Raw genomic sequence first — 18,955 nt, 5'->3', positions numbered from 1 at the left:
ATTTCACGGTCATTCCCGGTGATTTCGTGTTGATTCATGGTTATTTACATGCATTTCACGGTCAATTCCCTTCACGATCATTTCCATGCACTTCACGGTCATTTCCATGCATTTCACGGTCATGGACCTGATGGAATCTTGGTAAATAACTAGGTTGGTTGGCTAAAGTAGCTTCTCCTACCACAAAATCATATAGGGTTCATCTAGTAACTAATTTTGGTTTAGAAGATATACTTTTTAAATGAATAAAGAAATAAATGAAAAAAAGAGAGGAAAAAAATTTATATGCTTATATATACATATTTATATAAATATATGTTTGAGAAATTTGTAGGTAGAATAAAGTTCTCCATGTAAAAAATAAAATTAAAAAAAATAAATAAATTTGCGTTGACTATTGTCATGATAATCTGTCTATGGCTACGGTTATAATCTGTAGCTATAAGGGCCGCCAGATGGGCATGGCCCCGCCAGATAGGTTAGCGACGGGCACGGGGGCCGCTAGTTCAGCGAGCCCACCCTGGATAGGTACCTTCTGCTACGGATTTTGGTAGATATGGCTATGGATATTATTCGTAGCTAAATCTCTCTGTATCAAAAAAAATGAAAATCTCCTCTTTCTTTTTTTTTTTAGACATTGAATCTTTGTTGTTTTTTGGTTCCCATCATGAGGTCTATGTTATATCCAAACCATCCATCTATTTGGCGGGCTCATATTAAGGCTTGAAATGGAAAATAATACAGATCTAACTATCAAGTGGACCACACTTTAAAAGGTAGTGGGGAATTGGGCGTCTACCATTGAATTGAAACCCTTTTAAGGGTTATAGAAGTTTTGGATCATTATGGAATTTGTTTTTCCTCTTCGTCCCGTCTTTGTGACCTTATGAATACATTGGGTGGAAAATATATATTATAGTTTGCCCTACAGAATTTTTAAAGGTGAAAGCAATTTTCCCGCTGCTCTCTGTGGTGTGGTCTAGTTGATCTTTGGATATGATTCTCTTTTTGATAATGCTCCGAAATGATCTCGAAATATGGATGAACGTTGTGGATATAATAAATATATAACTTGGGGCCCATGTAACGTTGGTATCTTTTGAACCGTTCGTACAACTCGGAGTTTGAGGAGGGTCAGCGCTCATCCTCCCGCTTGAAGGAAAAAGCAGGGGCATTTTCGACCTTTGAGAAGGCGTCCGTACAGCTGGGGCTTAGGGATCGTTTGGCACCTTGGATTGGAGGGGATTGGAGAGGATTAGAGGGGGTTTCAAATCCCTATGGTTGTTTGGCAGCATAAAGCAACTGGGGATTGCCAATCCAGGGGGTTTCCAATCCCCTATTTGAGGGGGTTTGTAATCCAAGGGGAGAGCTTGGATTACACCTAAAATCATTTGAATAGTTGCATGTATAAATGTATGTCACTGTACACTATCATTCTACTGGGCATATGGCCCACTGACGATGATCAACACCGTCCAAACATTGTTCATGTAGACCAACACCGTCCAAATATTGTCCAGCACCGTCCAAACATTGTCCATATCAATCAACGATTAAAAATCGTTGGTTAGTCACTCAGACATGACCTTGTGCTTGCGGTCCATCTAAGACTTGGAATTTCATCACTTTTAGATAGAACATATATTTTAGCGGGCTTATCACAGCCATAGTGTCAAAAATTATATATCTCACTAATTGGGGATATTAAAGTTGATTTAGTAATTAAATTCAAACCCCGTGAATATGCCATGTATAGGTTTTTTTGAATTAAAGTTGATTCACACTCAAGGGTACCAAACACACCCAGAGGATTGCCAATCCAAGGGGTTTCCAATCCCGGGGGTTGTGAATCCAGGGGGTTCCAAATCCACGCTCCCAAACAGGCCCTTGTAAGGTAAAATGAGGTGGGTTCCATCTCGTAAATGGGCCATAAATGGGTCGTACGGTCGTAAATTTCTCGACTTTGAATGGTTGTTCTGTTCCTTTCTTTACCAACTTTGGAAGTCAAATCAAGGAAGTGGATTGCGTCCTCAATGGAAATCGGTCGACGCAGGGGCTCTGTAAGGCCCACCATGATGTATGGGTTTTATCTACACGGTTCATCTATTTTTCCACATCATTTTAGCATATAAGCCTAAAAAGGAAGCAGATCCGAGCTCAAGTGGACCACACCATAGGAATCAATGACAATAATGACGCCCCACCCTTGAAACTTTCCTAGGGCCCACCGTGATTTTTATTTTCCATCCAACCTGCTCATAAGGTAATTCAAAAATGGATGAAGGGAAAAAAAATAAATGTCAGAATCATCCAAAACTTATGTAGCTCCCAATAAGTTAATGGTGTGTGTTTAATCCTCTCCGTGTGGTCCACTTGAGCCTTGGATCTGACTCAATTTTGGGTTCATACCCTAAAATGACAGGGAAAAATGGATGAACAGCGTGAATAAAAGCCATTTATCATGGTAGGCCCCACAGAGCTTCTGCCTGGACGGATTCCACGCGACGCAATCGCTTCCTCAAATCAAACATGGGTTAGAATAATTCCAATCATGGGCACTTTGGATTAAGAACCATTTATGCTTGACGTTATCAAATGAACGGTCTGGATCTCCATTCCATGGCCCCCATTTGTACAAATTCAAGGCTCGAGGACACATGTGCATGTCCTCCGCTCAACGTCCTTCTTTAAATTCCTCCGAAGAATTTCTCGAATGAGTTAGACGACACTCCACGCAATGATCGGTTGGTAGGGGTCTTCCAACAGGGACGCTATGGAAGTCGTTCATCACGTGGGCCGCAACAAACCAAAGTCAGGATCACGGACACGTGGCCCAGTTGAAAAAACAAATGTAGGGTGCATATGCTCAGGTGGAAGACAATGAAGAAGGGAACACATTCACACGAGGCAAATTGGGACACGTGTGAGAGATATGGTCCATTCCAAGCTTTAAAATACACTTGCACACAAACTAGCACCATCCACTTATCAGGTGGGCCTTATGTGAGTAAACGGATGGTTAGAAATCAAATACTAACGAACTATATTTTATATGTGCTTTTGGCCCACTTGATGAATATACCAGGCTGGATAAATCGACAGGAATGCTCTCATAGCAAATCCACATTGGACACGGCCCTGATATCATGCACGTACCATAAGTTGGCTGATGGTCGGTGCTCTGTGGGCCCCACCATGATGTATATGTTTCATCTATTCTGTTCATCCTTTTTTGTAGATCATTTTAGCTATACACCTAGAAATGAGAGGGATATAAATATCAGGTGGACCACACCACAGGAAAACAATAGTGATTGGATATCCACCATTAACATCCTCTTGATGTTGGGATATACCTCATTTTTGGTCTATTATCTTAAAATGATCTATAAAAATAGATGAACGGCATGGATGAAACACATACATCATGGTGGGGCCTACAAAGCACCGACCACCAGCCATTGGCTGGTGGAGGGGGAGCAGCCAATCCGTTTCCGGCGCAAGGAAAGTTCCGTGGGACCCACCATGATTTCTGCATTACATGCACTCCGTTCATCATTCTGCAGACTTGGATTGCCTAAACTTCCTGCAACCGGAAGGTAGGTAAGGCCGACTGTGATGTTTGTAAGCAATCCATCCCGTCCCTCTGATTTATCCATATCATGTGAGGACATGGCCCAAAAATAAGGCAGATCCAAAACTAAAGTGAGCCTCATGGCAGGAAACGGTGAGGATTGAAACCTTCTTGGACCTACCAAAACACTTTCTCAGGCTTATATTTAATTTTTCCCTTCATCCTGGCGGGACTCAAGTTTTGAATGGCTTGGATGGATGAACGGCTTGGATGGCATATAAACGGTGAGATATATGGGAAGATAACTGTGCTGATTGGACCAACCTATACTTTATTTGGTGGCCTACAAATGGACGATTATAAATTCAAGAGGTGGTCCCTGTTCAACGGTTGAGATCCCCGCTCAGGCTGGTTGGGCTCAATTGGTGAAACTGAAAAATCTCAGTGGGTCCCACGGCGGGCGGGTCTTAATCGCACTGCGATGACTTTTCTCCAACAAGACTTTGATATAAAGAGTGCAAGTGTAGAAAGTTAGGTAGGCGCGCGTGAAGATAATAACAACATTCCAAGATATATTCGCGCGACGAGAAATATACTAAGGCGGCTGAGTGCCGGTCCAGTAAAAGCCCCGTGGGGCCCACCTTGACGTGTCCGTTGCATCCATTCCGTCCATGAGTTGGGCTAGCTAGTGTTAGCACGTGAACCCAAAAGATAAGGTCCATCCAAAACTCAAGTGGACCCCACAAATCAGCACAATTTTGGGCTAGAAGCATTGTTAGTGGGCCATGCACATAACGCTGGCATGATCTAGACGGTGGTGAAATCAGATAGACGGTGGGCCAGATATCCAATCGTCTAGATCATCCTGACTTCATGTGCTTGGCCCCACTAGCAATTCTTCTCGCCGAAGATTCCTGCGGAGACTGACAGACTTTGATAGTATCATCTCGACTAAATTAACAATGTTTCCAATTCAACACGACTGAAGAAAGACATACACTTTAACACGTGTCACACGCGCAAATACGAAAAAGCATGTGTGAGATCTGAGCCTTACCATATTTCTGTAAATAATGCTCGTAGATGTTTGGCCTAAAATGGCAGACACTTTCGCTCTTCAAGTGGGCCTATATCGTAAAACGTAAATGGACGGTTAAGTTTGATTCTAGCCGTTCATTTGTTTTGATATGAAATGGTCCGATTTTTATGTCATAAGATCTAAAACCTGCATGGCACCTGATGAAAAGCTACGATCTCTCACACTTTTCATATTATGACATGTGCGAGATGTGGATGTGTACGGCTCTCGCACGCTTGTGGAATTATCACAGCTCACATGTATTGATTTCCCGTTTCTGAGGAAAAAGGCGCATGCCAGGATTGTATCGTACACGTCGGGAGCACCAGAACTACTGTGGGAATCCTAAGACAAATATACCGTGCAAATGATGTTAACCGTTGAAGAATGTAGGACCCACCCTGGATAATTATAGTGGACGCGGTTTGGCTTGTGACCCAGGTGGCTAGTAGTCGGTGTTATGTGGACCCCACCATGATGTATTTGTTTTATCCATGCTGTCCATCTATTTTGAAAGATAATTTTAAGGCTTAATCCCAAAAATGAAGTAGATCTAAATCTCAGGGGGACAACATGGGAAAACAGTAGTGATTGAATGTCCATCGTTAAAAACCTTCAAGGGCCCACTGTAATGGTTATTTGACATCTAACCTATTAATTGGGTCACGTAACCTTGGATGAAGTGAATATATATATATTAGCTTGATTCAAAATTTTTGTGGCTCCCAAAAAGCTTTTTAATGGTTTGCATTCAATTAATACTGTGCGGTCGTTAGAGATTTGGATCAACCTCATTTTTGAGATCATACTATAAAATAATCTTGAAGAAAAGATGGACAGCATGGATGAAACACATACATTATGGTGGGCCCACATAGCACCAACCAATAGCCATTGGCTAGTGTCACGCCAGTAGCCAATCCGTTTCCAATTATAGTCCAGAAGGCAAACCCATCTTGATATTCTTGACATTAGATATGATAGAAAGAAAACAAAATACAAAACTGACCAACCTTTGATATTCAAAAAATCATCGGTGGAGATGGATGGAAGAGGAGAATGGGCCTGTATACATGGAAGATCCGAACAGTTCATAAAGTGGGCCAGACATTATGAGACGTGTCCCACTTTATGAACGGACTAACCTAATTTTACTGGACGGAATTGCCTGTAACGGGCATTCATTAATCCTTGCACCCTTAAGCCTATGGGTCCCCCCATAACGTGTTCGTGATATTCATTTCATCATACGTTTAAACGAGTTCTGAAAAATCGTCTTGGCATCGATTCCCTGGTGGGGGTGGCCAACAGTGATGTGTGAACTAACAATGGGTGTACTAACAAGCTAAACAAAAAAAAAAAAAAAAACGAGTTCTAAAAGATCTGATGCATTATAAACTACTGTAGACAGGCGTGTTGCGAAAGCCTTTTTGAAGTTACTGCCCAAGGATTCTGGGTGGGGACTACTGTGATGTTTGTAAGAAATCAAATCCATTGATCTGTTTTTCAAGCTCATTTTAGGTTGTGCGACCAAAAATAAAGCTAATACAACACTCAAATGGGTCACATGAGAGGAAACAATCGGGATTTAGTAACCACTATTGAAACATTTATATGGCCACAAAAGCTTTATATCGGTTTAAGTTTTTGGTGTTTTCACTTCATCCCATTGAAAATGACCTTATAAACGGTTTGGATGGTATATAAGCACTAAGGCGGAGCCTAGGATGGTTTCAACAATAGGCATTCTTTTCCCACTTTAGTTTTGGATCTCCTTATTTTTTGTCCCATCTCCTAAAATGAGCTTGGAAAATAAATGGTCGAATTGGATTTCCGAAAAACATCACAGTGGACTCCACTCCTGCATCCCAATGCAAAAACTTACTATGAAAGGCTTTAGTAGGAAATCGGCGTCCTTAAAACTACCATTCGCCAAAAAATAAAACACTCACTATATATAAACTTTCTAAAGGCCATCAAATATCACATACATGATCTTATGAATACATACATGGCATATAAATATTAGGGTTTGTTGTGGGCTTATCCATCCCTGTTGTTTCATTGTTTCATGTGGCCCACTTGATTTTTACACCCACTTTGATAAAGAGAGAGGATATAACACAGGCATTATGGTGAGCTTTATTGAGCTTTTTAGGGAGCTGTGTTTGGATGGGAGTACATGAAGGTATATGAGAGGGATGATTATTGGAGGTATATGACTTTTTTGGTATGCTTGGATAAATAGTTTTTTTTTATATTTAAACATAGAAATACATAAAAAAAAAATGTATTGTTATTGGAGATATATGGGCCTTGTACAGGTAGCATGTTGATGATACTTCTAAGTAATTAAATTATTGGCCATATTATTAAAATCACACCAATGTAATGATCTAAACTATTCTAAGGTTGACTATTTAAATGAATGGTTAAAAAATATTGAAAATTTGCTTGTTTGTTACTTACTCAAGTTATGTCTTTTTTTTTTTTTTTTTGGTTAATCTTTATTTTCATTTTTAACTCTTGTCAATGTTGAACATTGATATGTACATTAATTTGATATTTTGAAAGTGATTTAGAATATTATTTAGGTTCGGTGAATATATTGAAAAATTCTAATGCATTCTAATTCTTATATTTCATTTACTTTTATCCAAACATACTTTGAATTAGTTATTTATTCATAATTCGTTTACTTCTAATTTCGTATCTCATTTACTTTCATTTGAAAGTTGCCAAAGTACCCCTTTACTTCTGATTGCCGATGCTTAACTTTTATGTCTTTTTTATTTTTATTTTTTCAATGAAAGGTCAAAAGCTTAGGTTACGAAAGCAAATTTTTAGGATACAGAAAGAGGGCCCCGAACAAAAATACTCTTAGATTTTAAGGTAAAATAGGTGGACATAATAAAAGTATTTTCGTTTTTATGAGTCCGCCAATATTAGTAAAAATTTAAATTCATAAGTAAATTTTGTTCAAATTAAATTAAAAAAATAAATGGTTAGCCTCGTCTCTAGTAGAAAGTTACCCTTATTCATCTAATTTTTCCATGTCATTTTAGAAATAAGTTCCCAGCTAAGGTAGATCCAAGGCTCAAGGAGACCACATCAGAGTTTGAGAGCCGTTAAAAAATTCCTTGGAACCACACTAATTTTGGATCAGGCTAAGATCTGAATTTTCCTTTCATGCAAGTCGTTCAAACATGTTGGAAGGCAAATAAGCATCACGCTCACCGTAAGAAGGTTACAACGGTGGGTGAGCGCCATTATCATCGCTGCTTCATGTAGTGTGGTCCACTTGAGGATTGAATCTGTCTTATTTTGGATTATACCCTCAAATGACCTATAAAAAAAATTGATGAACGGTGTGGATAAAATCCATACATCATGGTGGGCCCACAGAGCCCCCTCCTGGACCGATATCCGTCCAGCGGCGCAGGACGCAGTCCGTTTCCACCTAAGCGGGCAGCACACCAACCCCCAAGAGTGAGGGAAGTAGAAATGTCGGGTGATCCCGAGGTGCACCTTACCTTTCCTTACCTTGAATAAACGAATTAGCGCTATAAAAATCGCTTCTCTGTCGATCTCTCCTCATTCCCCGTAGAGATTGATTTCTCTCGCTGTTGTTGGGTTCTCAGAGAGAGAGAGAGAGAGAGAGCGCTGTTTTTGGGTTTTCTGGGAGAGAGATTTTTGGGTTTTCTAAGAGAGAGAGATCGCTGTTGTTGGGTTTTGTTCGATCATCATCAACATGTCGCTACTTACAGATCTCATCAACTTAAATCTCTCTGATTCCACTGATAAGATCATCGCAGAATACATATGGTATCATTTTCTCTCTCTCTGATTTTTATTTCTTATTTATGTTCTTCTGCTCCTTTTACTTTCTGGGTATTTGAGTTTTCATGGAGGAAATGATATTTACACCCTTGTTTTTCTTTTTTCATACATACAACCCTTTTTTTGTCTTGCTTTTTCCAAGTATCCATAAAAGTCAAACTAAGATATTATAAAGGAAATGGGTGTTTCTGTCCACTACATGGGTGTAAATATCAGCTCCTTTTTTCTTGATCCTGTGCTTTTTTTTTTTTTGCATTATTTTTTTTTAAAATTTTTTTTAATGTCTTTTTCATTGAATAGGATTGGCGGGTCTGGTATGGATCTCAGAAGCAAAGCAAGGGTATTTATTTATTTATTTATTTATTTTAAAATTGTTTGGGGAATTTTTAGTTGGGCTTTTGGTAATTTGCTTGATTTCTAGATTTTTGCTTGATTTTATTTGATGGGTATTTTTCCTTGTGTTTTTTTTTTTTTCGGATACGAAAAGACACTTACAGGACCAGTTACTGACCCTCGTAAGCTTCCGAAGTGGAACTATGATGGCTCCAGTACTGGCCAAGCGCCTGGAGAAGACAGTGAAGTGATTATTTAGTAAGTATTTCTTGTAAATTTTGTTTGATTTTGATATTTTAGATTTTTTTTTTTAAAAATTTTAAATTTTAGATTATTATATATATATTTTAATGTTTATGGACAGTCCTCAGGCAATTTTCAAAGACCCATTTAGGAGAGGCAACAACATTCTTGTAAGTGTTCCATACATATATCCATGTAATATATTTATACCATGCATGGATACACGCATACATAGATACATAGATGCATACATACATACATGCATACATACATCATCAACATGTAAATTACGCTGGTTCCAAATTGTAAAGCGGTTCGCCCAAGGAGAGATTGAAGAGGTAAATTGTTATAGACATGTTGCTATGGCAAATTCGTGTGAGATCCAGACGATCTATCTGCTCGGGCTTAATGTGAGCATGCCCTCTTCCGAAAGCCAGGCTGGTGCATCAGGTGGGCCAGACATGTTCATAGGATACAGGCTGTTGGTGATTTGTGTTTCAACTGTCTGTTTTCCTCATACGACTGCGGTCCATTTTATGAGTGGATTGGTTGTATTTGTGGTATGCCACACTCAATGGTTGGCCCAGATCTGGAACATGTGTTACACTGGGACATGAGTGGTGATTCTCCTCTTCAATCTTTCCTCACTGGAATAGTGCTTGTGAGCGTTCTCAACATATATACATGGATACTTGCACATGCATGTATTGATGTGTGAAATAATTGTTCTTGTTAAGGTGTAATCACAGACTATGATATGGAGGTTTGCTAGTTCCACCCACTGTTTACAACCCTGCACCTATCCATGCTAACCCATGGCAACATGTGGAATATCCAAAGCTGTGCATCTGGTGGGTCCCACCAAGAGTTTGCTTTTAGGAATAATTCGACAAGGAAATTTAATTGTGATCTAAGAAACTTTTTGGGAAATTTGAATTAGAATACATGAAGCGGGGTGTGTGAGGCTGTGATTGAGTGAAGATACCCTCGTTTCAACACCGAGGTCTTGGTATCGATTCCCTAGTGGGGTGGCTAACAGTGGAGTGTGTACTGACTGTGGGGTGTGTGCTAACAAGCTAACCCAAAAAAAAAAAAAGGTGTGTGAAGCCGTCCTGGCCATTAAATAATGGTAACGGTACCAACCATTTCGCATTACGGGGTCATAACGGCCATTACAAAAAAAGAAAAAGACTTGTAATGGCCCGTTACTGGGTTAACATAGGTTTCTTTTTTCATTTTCATTTTTTTTCTTTTTTCTTAAAGAGACTGTAACGGCCATTTTAGGGGCTGTAATGGTAACAGTGGTGGCTGTTATGGCCACCATTACCGCTAAGGAATACCATGACATGAAGCAATTGGAAATTTTTCGCAAGGAAAAATATGACAATAGTTTTTTTTTTTTTTTTTTTACCTTTTTGGATTTTCTTTAAATTATTGAATATTTCTCAAATGATTCAGCAAAACATGAACAATTTACTAATTATCTGACAATTCATGGGTTTGTTGGAGAAGTTTACCTTTTTTTTTTTTTTTCTGAAAAATTGTTACTCTTTTCTAAAGACCATCATGCCTGTCCTCTCAATGGTGGGACACAACATACAAAACAAATGAGTGGCTAAGAGAAAATATCTTCCATGTTTATCCATCTACCCATAATTGGACCAGCTTGATTTTTAAGTGGGTCTACATAATCCAACCTGATGGATGGTTTGGATCTTCGACTTGTTTGCCACATTGACATGTGGAGCATGGAGGTTGAGCCACACAAGTGCATGGAATTCACAAACTTCTATAAATACCTATGCATAAAACATGACTTTTATCCATACACACATTATTATTTATTCGTTTTGATTGGTAGGTGATCTGCAACACTTAATGCATGTTATTATTTGGTTGGTAGGTGATGTGTGACACTTACACACCAGCTGGAGATCCAATCCCAACGAACAAGAGATACAATGCCGCTAAGATCTTCAGCCATCCTGAAGTTGTTGCTGAAGTACCTTGGTAATCTTCGCTTTCTGCCTATAAAAGTATTTTACTTTTGTTACATTTGTGCCTTTTGGATATAAATGAACTTCTTTTCCCTCTTATGAGAATTAGGTATGGGATAGAGCAGGAGTACACCCTTTTGCAGAAAGACTTGAAATGGCCACTTGGCTGGCCCGTGGGAGGTTTCCCAGGTCCTCAGGTAATTGATTTTAGTGGAGTATGACACTCGCTAAGCAGGCACCCAGAAGTTGTACTTGTGGCATGCATTAACTTAAACTAAACCCACTAAATTGTGAAACACACTGTTGCGCAAGTCATGGTCCAAAAATCTGGTCGGTTGATCAAACCTATCCTTTGATTTGTGGGCACTTGTTTGTTGAAATAGGACCATTGGATTTTTTCATTTTTTTAACCGTCTAATAATTGTCCACCAATCCAATGGTCAGATGATCAAATAAGCATAATTTTTGCTTCATGATGCATCTAGACCGGGACCCATAATCTGGACAGTTCACTTTGAAATTGCTTGTATGCCAATTATGTAATTTTAAAGTAATTTCTGGTGCCTGTGTATGATATAATGCACTCTGCAGAATATCAAAGTTCTTCTCTTGATTTCGTGCTTTAATTTGAGAGGATCCAGATTGTTCATATGCCAGGATTCATTGTGTGTTGTGGACCATGCTCCAAGAGTCTCCTTGATGAGACAATCCTAAACCTTTGAGTATGTGGCCTGCAAAGCATTAATTATCTACAATCATTGGAGGAAAGATCAAGGATTGGATGGTTAGGATCTTACTGTCTGGGACATTTCACACAATGGTCAATCCATAGTGGGGGTTCATTCTTTCAAACTTCAATAGTCTGGATCGCCTAACTGTTCAACCCGCTTATACACTTCTAGCCTCCAATAATTCCTGTTAATTTTATGCCTTGAATTGTCTTTCATGTAATATCTGCTGCTTTCAACATGAGAGTTTATGATTTCAGCAAACACTTGTCTAAACACACAATCACTGGGATTTGAGCCTCTTTGACCCTATCCTATATCAGCATTAAAATTGTTGCATGGACCAGCATGCTATTATTAATTATAGTTGTAGTTCATTTTTGTTCGGCAAGTATGTGAAGATGAAATATATTTGGTAATTTTTGTTGCATGTCAATGTATTGCGGATTATTTCCTGCTTTATTCATTCAAGGTCCTTACTGTTCATGGATGCTGTTTTTCTCAACTCTTGAGGGTGTAAACAGAGAAATGTTGGCCATGTTAAATTACTGGAGCCACTATTTACAGACAGACAAAAACACCCTTTTAGATTTGTATACACCCATCAGTCATTTTTGGAATTGAAATAGCTACACACGCTTTTTAATTTGCATACATCCATTTTTCATTTCAGAGTTGAAATACTGTTGTCTGATTCTAATCCCAAAGATGAAAAATGGTGAAGAGTAACACGCTCTCAATCTTGACATTTGTGGGGATGTGGACTTGGTTCATCTCAACATTCTTTCGAAATGTAACCACCAAATCCTGGAAATGGACAGAGTTCAAATATGTTACCATGGGTTTCCATTTCATTCCTTTGTTTTTTGTTTTTTATATATTTTTGTTTGGTTCATTGGAAATGGGTATATCAAATGTTAGATATGCTTGTTTGTTCTCTATATATCTCTCCATTCATTTTGTCAAAATTATTCAAATTTGGATCAGGGTCCATACTACTGTGGTATTGGTGCCGACAAGGCATTTGGGCGCGACGTCGTTGATGCCCATTATAAGGCCTGCCTTTATGCAGGCATCAACATCAGCGGAATCAATGGGGAAGTCATGCCCGGCCAGGTAAATATTGTTTCGTCCTTATGTTTTGTTCTGCTTTTTTGATGCATCATGGTGTTTGAATCTCATTTCTTATGCAGTGGGAATATCAAGTCGGCCCTGCTGAGGGTATCTCTGCAGGTGATGAGTTGTGGGTTTCTCGCTACATTTTGGAGGTATTCTTAAATGCATTGTTGATTCCGTTACATAATCATCCAAGCCTTATTCCCACTAATGGCTCTGCTGCATGAATCATTTTCTGCCATTCCACTCTTCCAAGAGCCACAACTTCAGTTAGACCATAGGTCATCAAGCCTAGTTGATTCCATTATATGAAATATTTATGTAAAAGGGTTGAATAATGATCAGTCGCTTGGTTAAAGACCCACATATTTAATTCAACCATCAGAAGGGAACTCGCATTAGGATCTTGAATCCTACCCTCCCTGCATGTGCCATGTGGCCTGTGTAGGTATGATCTAGATCATTCATCAGGTGGGTACCCCCATGTGTGTATCGTGACCTGAAAATCAGACTGTAGGTTCATGAGAAGGGCAATACGTCTAATTTGAATATGGACCATTTGTCAATTCTTTTTAACTGTCCATCTTCCATATGGTTGTGGTCCATGATGATCAGACCGGCCTGACTATTTGGTCTTGCAACATACATGGAGTCCATTGGATGAATGGCCAGGGCATGCTAGCATGTGATGAAAATAGGATTTAAAATGATACTCTCATCAGGGAATGTAGGATTTAAAACGATACTCTCACCAGCAACTTCACATATCTTAAGAAATGCTTTACATGAAATTTAAAAGAGTCCTATGGCTGCATTATGCTTACACCTGTAATTGCAATTTGGTTATCTTAGTAATTCTTGCTTTTAGGTATTTCGTTGCAACCAAACATAGCCTTTGCTCTTGCTTTTTTCATGAAATATTTTCCATGGAAAGAACAAAAGAGTACTATATTATATGATTCCAGTACGTGTAAATGCAAGTTGGTTTTCCCTAATAATGCTTGGTTTTCTGTAAACAGAGGATTACAGAGATCGCCGGTGTTGTTGTCTCCTTCGACCCCAAGCCTATTCAGGTAGACTCGTGTTTTCTGCTCCATGCTTCTCTTCATGTTCTCTGATTTCTTTCCTTTTCTTAAGTTGTCCTGTGAAAAACCTTATATAGTACTCATTATTTCTTATTTCTTCGTCGATTATGGTGTTCTTATATTTTAACAATTGTCTATGGAATGTTTAATCTCACTAGGGAGACTGGAATGGAGCTGGGGCTCACACAAACTACAGGTAATTTAATATTACTGATTCAATTCGAGGAGTATGCAATTGTTTAGGGCCTGTTTGGAATGACCCTAGAATGAGAATGGATTCAAATGTGCCCTGACCCATGTGCATTCTACAGAAGTGGAGCCATTGGGGGCACCCTGCAAAAAAAAAAAAAAACAGATGGACGATCTTGATGGAGGGGTGGCAATGGCTCGGGTTCCAACTAGGTCTCGATCAACCCAAGCTTGAGCTTGAATTCTTCCCCAATTAAAAGCCTCACTAATGCAGGGGCATTTTCACACCGGGCTTGAGTGGGGTTGCTTTTGGGATGCAGGGGCACACTTGGGGTGGGTGCAGCCCACGGAGGAGGTCTCGTGTTCGAGACTCCTCACTGGGGGTGATTAATGCGCATTTTACACCAGGCTCGAGTGGGGTAGCCCGTGGGATGCGGGGACACACTCGGGGTGGACGGCCCATGTGATTTGGGGCCCACGAAGGGGGTTCGGCCGAGGTCCTAACCCATGCGATGTGAGGCCTGGGTTATGAGATAAAGGGATTAATTCGCCATACTTTAACAGTTCGAGCTTTTAGAGCAACTGGTTAATTGTCCTGCATCACTCACCTAACCAAAACCTGACCCACAACCCATTACCCTCTGATTTGACCCAACCCACTTAAAAATTCATAAAGCCCCACCTGACCTGACCCCCATTTAAATGTAAATGGCTCGTGCTCGATTGACCTGACCCAACCTGCCACAATCCAACTTAGGTTTAAGAATGGAATCCGACACTAATGCTATTTGCATACATAAAAAAATAATGATCATCTATACCTTTCAAGTTTGTTTTGCTTTGGGTTTTGGGTCAGGTTGTTTGGCCCAACCCATTGGTAATCGATATGGGTGGGTTGGGTTTCAACCCAAGCCCAACCCATTTACTTGAACATGCCACATTTCTAGCCATTTAGCTTGGGCCGAACCCACCTCAAAAGCCAGTTGGGCTGGTTGACCCACGACCCACTGCCACCCCTAGCTATATGGCCTTCTTCCCAAACTGTGTTCCAAAATGAGAATGGAATGGATTGGGATGAAGGTTGGACGTACACATATCATCCTGTTCTTCTGAGTGGTGGATGCAAGCTCTTGATCCCATATTGGATTTGATTCTTTCTTGGTTAAATACAAAAAGAGGCCTTGTTTCCTCTGTTACCTATAGAAAATGATCTTGCTGTTGGAAGCTTCTTGTGCATAGATCTCTTCAAACTGCGATGTGGGTAATACCATATCCCATCATCTGTTAAAAATTAAAGCAGCTGGATCTCACATCTTGTAATGTCTGATCCTTGTCGGATGCAGCGGTGAGATTCATGCACACAAACTTACATTCTTCGTGCTTGACACCAAATCTGACTCAAATGCTTTTTTACTCGTATATGGACTTCGACCCAATTGGAACTCAAAAATTCCATTTCAAGGCATCTTACTTTGAGAGTTTCTTACCTTTTGTTTACTTAAACTAATTTGGGTAAAGGTGTCCTACTTCTCTTCTGAAGAAAATTGCATATCTAGGTTCCTTTTTTCTAAGGACTGAATTTCAGTATCTGAATTTGGATTGGTTGATTTTCAGCACGAAGTCAATGAGAAACGATGGAGGGTATGAAATTATTAAGAAGGCCATCTCAAAGCTTGAGCTTAGGCACAAAGAACATATTGCTGCCTATGGCGAAGGGAACGAGCGACGCCTCACCGGCCGACATGAGACGGCCGACATCCATACCTTCTTATGGGTAAGCCGTCATTTCAACTGATCAATGACTTCATTTATTTCTTTTTCAAGACTTCATTTCAACTGATCAATGACTTCATTTATTCATTCATTGGGGTTTGCAGGGAGTTGCAAATCGTGGGGCCTCCATTCGAGTCGGGCGAGACACAGAGAAAGCTGGCAAAGGTGAGAAACATAGTGGTTCTTGAAATTTCCTGGGAGATTTTCTAAATTTGAGGGTTTTTTTGGGATATTATTGGGAAAATCTTGCCAAAAGGAAAAATATTTGAAAATATTTATTGTAAATTATCAAATAAATTTAAATATATTTTAAATATCACGAGCAATAAAAACGCAATATTTTAAAATCTGCTGAGATTTTGAAAATCTCACGATGAAATCGTGTAATTTTATTCGGTCAAATTCTTGTGATATTATTGCGAGATTCTTAAAATCTCAGTGATATTTGTCACACTGGTGAGAAATGGCTTCTGATTAATGAGAAATTGGAAGGCTATACCCCCTTTTCTTCCCGCACATGCAAATGTGTGGCAGGACATCTGGGCTGTTCATCAGGTGGAGCGCCCTCCATACATGCCACAGCTGGAAAATCAGGCTAGTCTGATCAGGCAGAGCCACACATGATAAAAATGGACACATAAAAAGAACTGGGTAGATGTTCCACATTCAACATACATGTGGCCACTGGATGACCCTTGGACTAGCCCAATTTTCAGGCTGCAGGACATGCATGGTGGGGACCGACCTGAGGAATGTCCTGCATAGGGGAGGGTAGAGATCAAGATTCCACTCACCTTGGTTCTTATTCAATTAGTCTTTACTAAGAGGTAATGGGGATCTTTTTGTTCCACAGGCTACTTCGAGGACAGGAGGCCTGCTTCGAACATGGACCCATATATCGTCACCTCCATGATTGCCGAAACGACCATCCTGGTGAAGTAAAACTAAGTGCGGGCCCGCCACATTATCTTCTTCAGATCTTCATGGGTCCTTGATCCTTCATTGTATTTCGATTGTTGCTTGTGTTTGAAACTCATGCATTGCAATTCTCTTGCGTTAGTGGTTAGTGGGTTTGTGAGGCAATAGTGTCTGATTTTCCCTTTCTCAGTAAGAAAAAAAGAAAAGAAAAAGACATTAATAATGATAATAACATGAAAGGCCTATTTTTCCTGCTGTTTATTATTATTATTATTTCAGTTTTTTGTGTTTTTTTTTTGTGAAACGCCTATATTTTAAACTGGCTATTGGTGACTCTCATTGTTAATGTGGGAAATTGGCGGGATGGATTTATATGGTTCCACATCGGGAAATAAGAGAACGAGATCCAAGTTCATCAGATGGCTGGTCCCTGGAAGTACTGGTGTGTTGATCTGATGGACCGCACAAGCATATCGAATGTGAAATATTGGCCTTCTTCTGACCACCTGATAAGTGTGTTGGCATGACTTTTGAGCCGGTTTGCACAGTTGTTGGTGAGCTCTGGGTCCCATTAGCTGGTCTGGATCACTCCAATAATATGAAAGCTCTGTAGCTAAGAGGTGAATCCTTGATGGGTATGTACATGAATTTTTGAGTGGAATGTCTTAGGAGCATGCTTTTCCCCACTTTTAGCGGTGAAGATTGGATTAAAGAAACTATAACATGTGCTGATTGGTCCACCTAAGCAAGGGCATGATCGTTGTCGACCGAAATACCTACAGCAGTCTTGCTTAGGTGGGCCTTTGGGTGGACCAAATGGGGCTTGCTTGACAACCATTGTTACCAGATCTTGATTTGAGATTGATGAGATTAGAAGACCAAACCTGCTCGGAATATTTAGTGTGGCTGTCGAAATTTGGTGGACCCAGATTCACAAATAGTGGAACTGTGGTTGTTTCTGACCTAATCGATTCCCATTCATGATCTTGGCTCCAAGCTGCTGTAAATTTGGTGGGCCCAGAATCATAAATGGTAAACTTCTGCAATGGTTGTTTCTGAGCTAATAGTTTCTCTCTGTATTGATTGGATGTTGATGATCTTGGGCCCAACCTGTTTCAAATTTAAATCAGGATTTGTTGGTCATGTGGAGCCTTTTCTGTGTAAACAAAATTCTCAAATGCATCAAATGTTAGCAGCTGCCCAATTTACAAAATGGGATGGATTATGATGCAGGCTGCTTCTGGGCTGAACAAATCTTCATGGCTTATTTTTTGAACGACTTCGAATCAAAATGTCCCGAGGTGAGATATGTGGCATATCACATGAGAGTCCATGTATTTAACCTTGAAGGACCATGGTCGTGATCGTTGTAGATCCCACATGAAGATACTTTAACTATGTGAAATTATTTTCATTTGAAAGTCTATTAAGTTAGATTTCCAATAAGCTTGAGGTCGTATAATTTCAATACCATTTAAGTTGTGGCCGATTTTCTAAGAATGATGAGATTAAGAGTATTCATGTGGTAAGTTGGACTCTACTACAATATCAATGTTGCTCCGACAGGCCATGAATTTGAAATATTGCAATTGCACATAAACAATTTGAGAAAACCAGTTTGATCCCTAGACCTACTGGTCCTAGAACCAGAAATAAATAGACCTCCTCAATTGAATCAAAACAACTCTAATTAGAATTCAAAATCAAATTGATTGATGTTTTGTTCGAAAAATAGGATGAGTTCTTTCGGCCCAAAACAACAAATCCAAAACAACAAATCCATTCTTATTATTATACAATCTAACCCCTATTGGATGGGGCTGTACACGAACCAGGCTAGCCTGGTTAACTCACTCGACTTGGCCCGACTCGAAACTGAGTTTGGTCTGGGACAGACCATTTTCTTCAGCTCGAAATTGAGTTCAGGCCGAGTTCGAACAGGTCCCAGTTCAGCCCGACTCGGTCCGAAACCCGACTCGACCTGACCCATATATATATATATATATATATATATCCTTTCCCTAACCATTTGAGACATAGAAGTGAGAACGCCGTTCGACCCATGAACTTGCTGTAAGGTC

General features: G+C 39.8%; 1 protein-coding gene across 1 annotated transcript; it reads left to right on the top strand.

The window, feature by feature from the left end:
- Positions 1-8,232: 8,232 nt before the first annotated feature.
- LOC131226719 (glutamine synthetase cytosolic isozyme 1) lies at positions 8,233-17,135 on the top strand. The gene is made up of 13 exons (XM_058222384.1): positions 8,233-8,477; positions 8,793-8,832; positions 8,980-9,083; positions 9,190-9,238; positions 10,972-11,078; positions 11,175-11,262; positions 12,781-12,909; positions 12,987-13,061; positions 13,929-13,982; positions 14,153-14,190; positions 15,798-15,957; positions 16,061-16,121; positions 16,810-17,135. The coding sequence occupies exons 1-13, from the start codon at positions 8,404-8,406 to the stop codon at positions 16,896-16,898; spliced, it is 1,068 nt and encodes a 355-aa protein (XP_058078367.1). The 5' UTR covers positions 8,233-8,403; the 3' UTR covers positions 16,899-17,135.
- The last annotated feature ends 1,820 nt before the right edge of the window (positions 17,136-18,955 follow it).

Source organism: Magnolia sinica, chromosome 15 (genome assembly GCF_029962835.1).
Source record: "Magnolia sinica isolate HGM2019 chromosome 15, MsV1, whole genome shotgun sequence".
Classification (NCBI taxonomy): Eukaryota; Viridiplantae; Streptophyta; class Magnoliopsida; order Magnoliales; family Magnoliaceae; genus Magnolia; species Magnolia sinica.
Note: the sequence above shows the minus strand (reverse complement) of the source record. Positions and strands in the feature narration are given on the sequence as shown.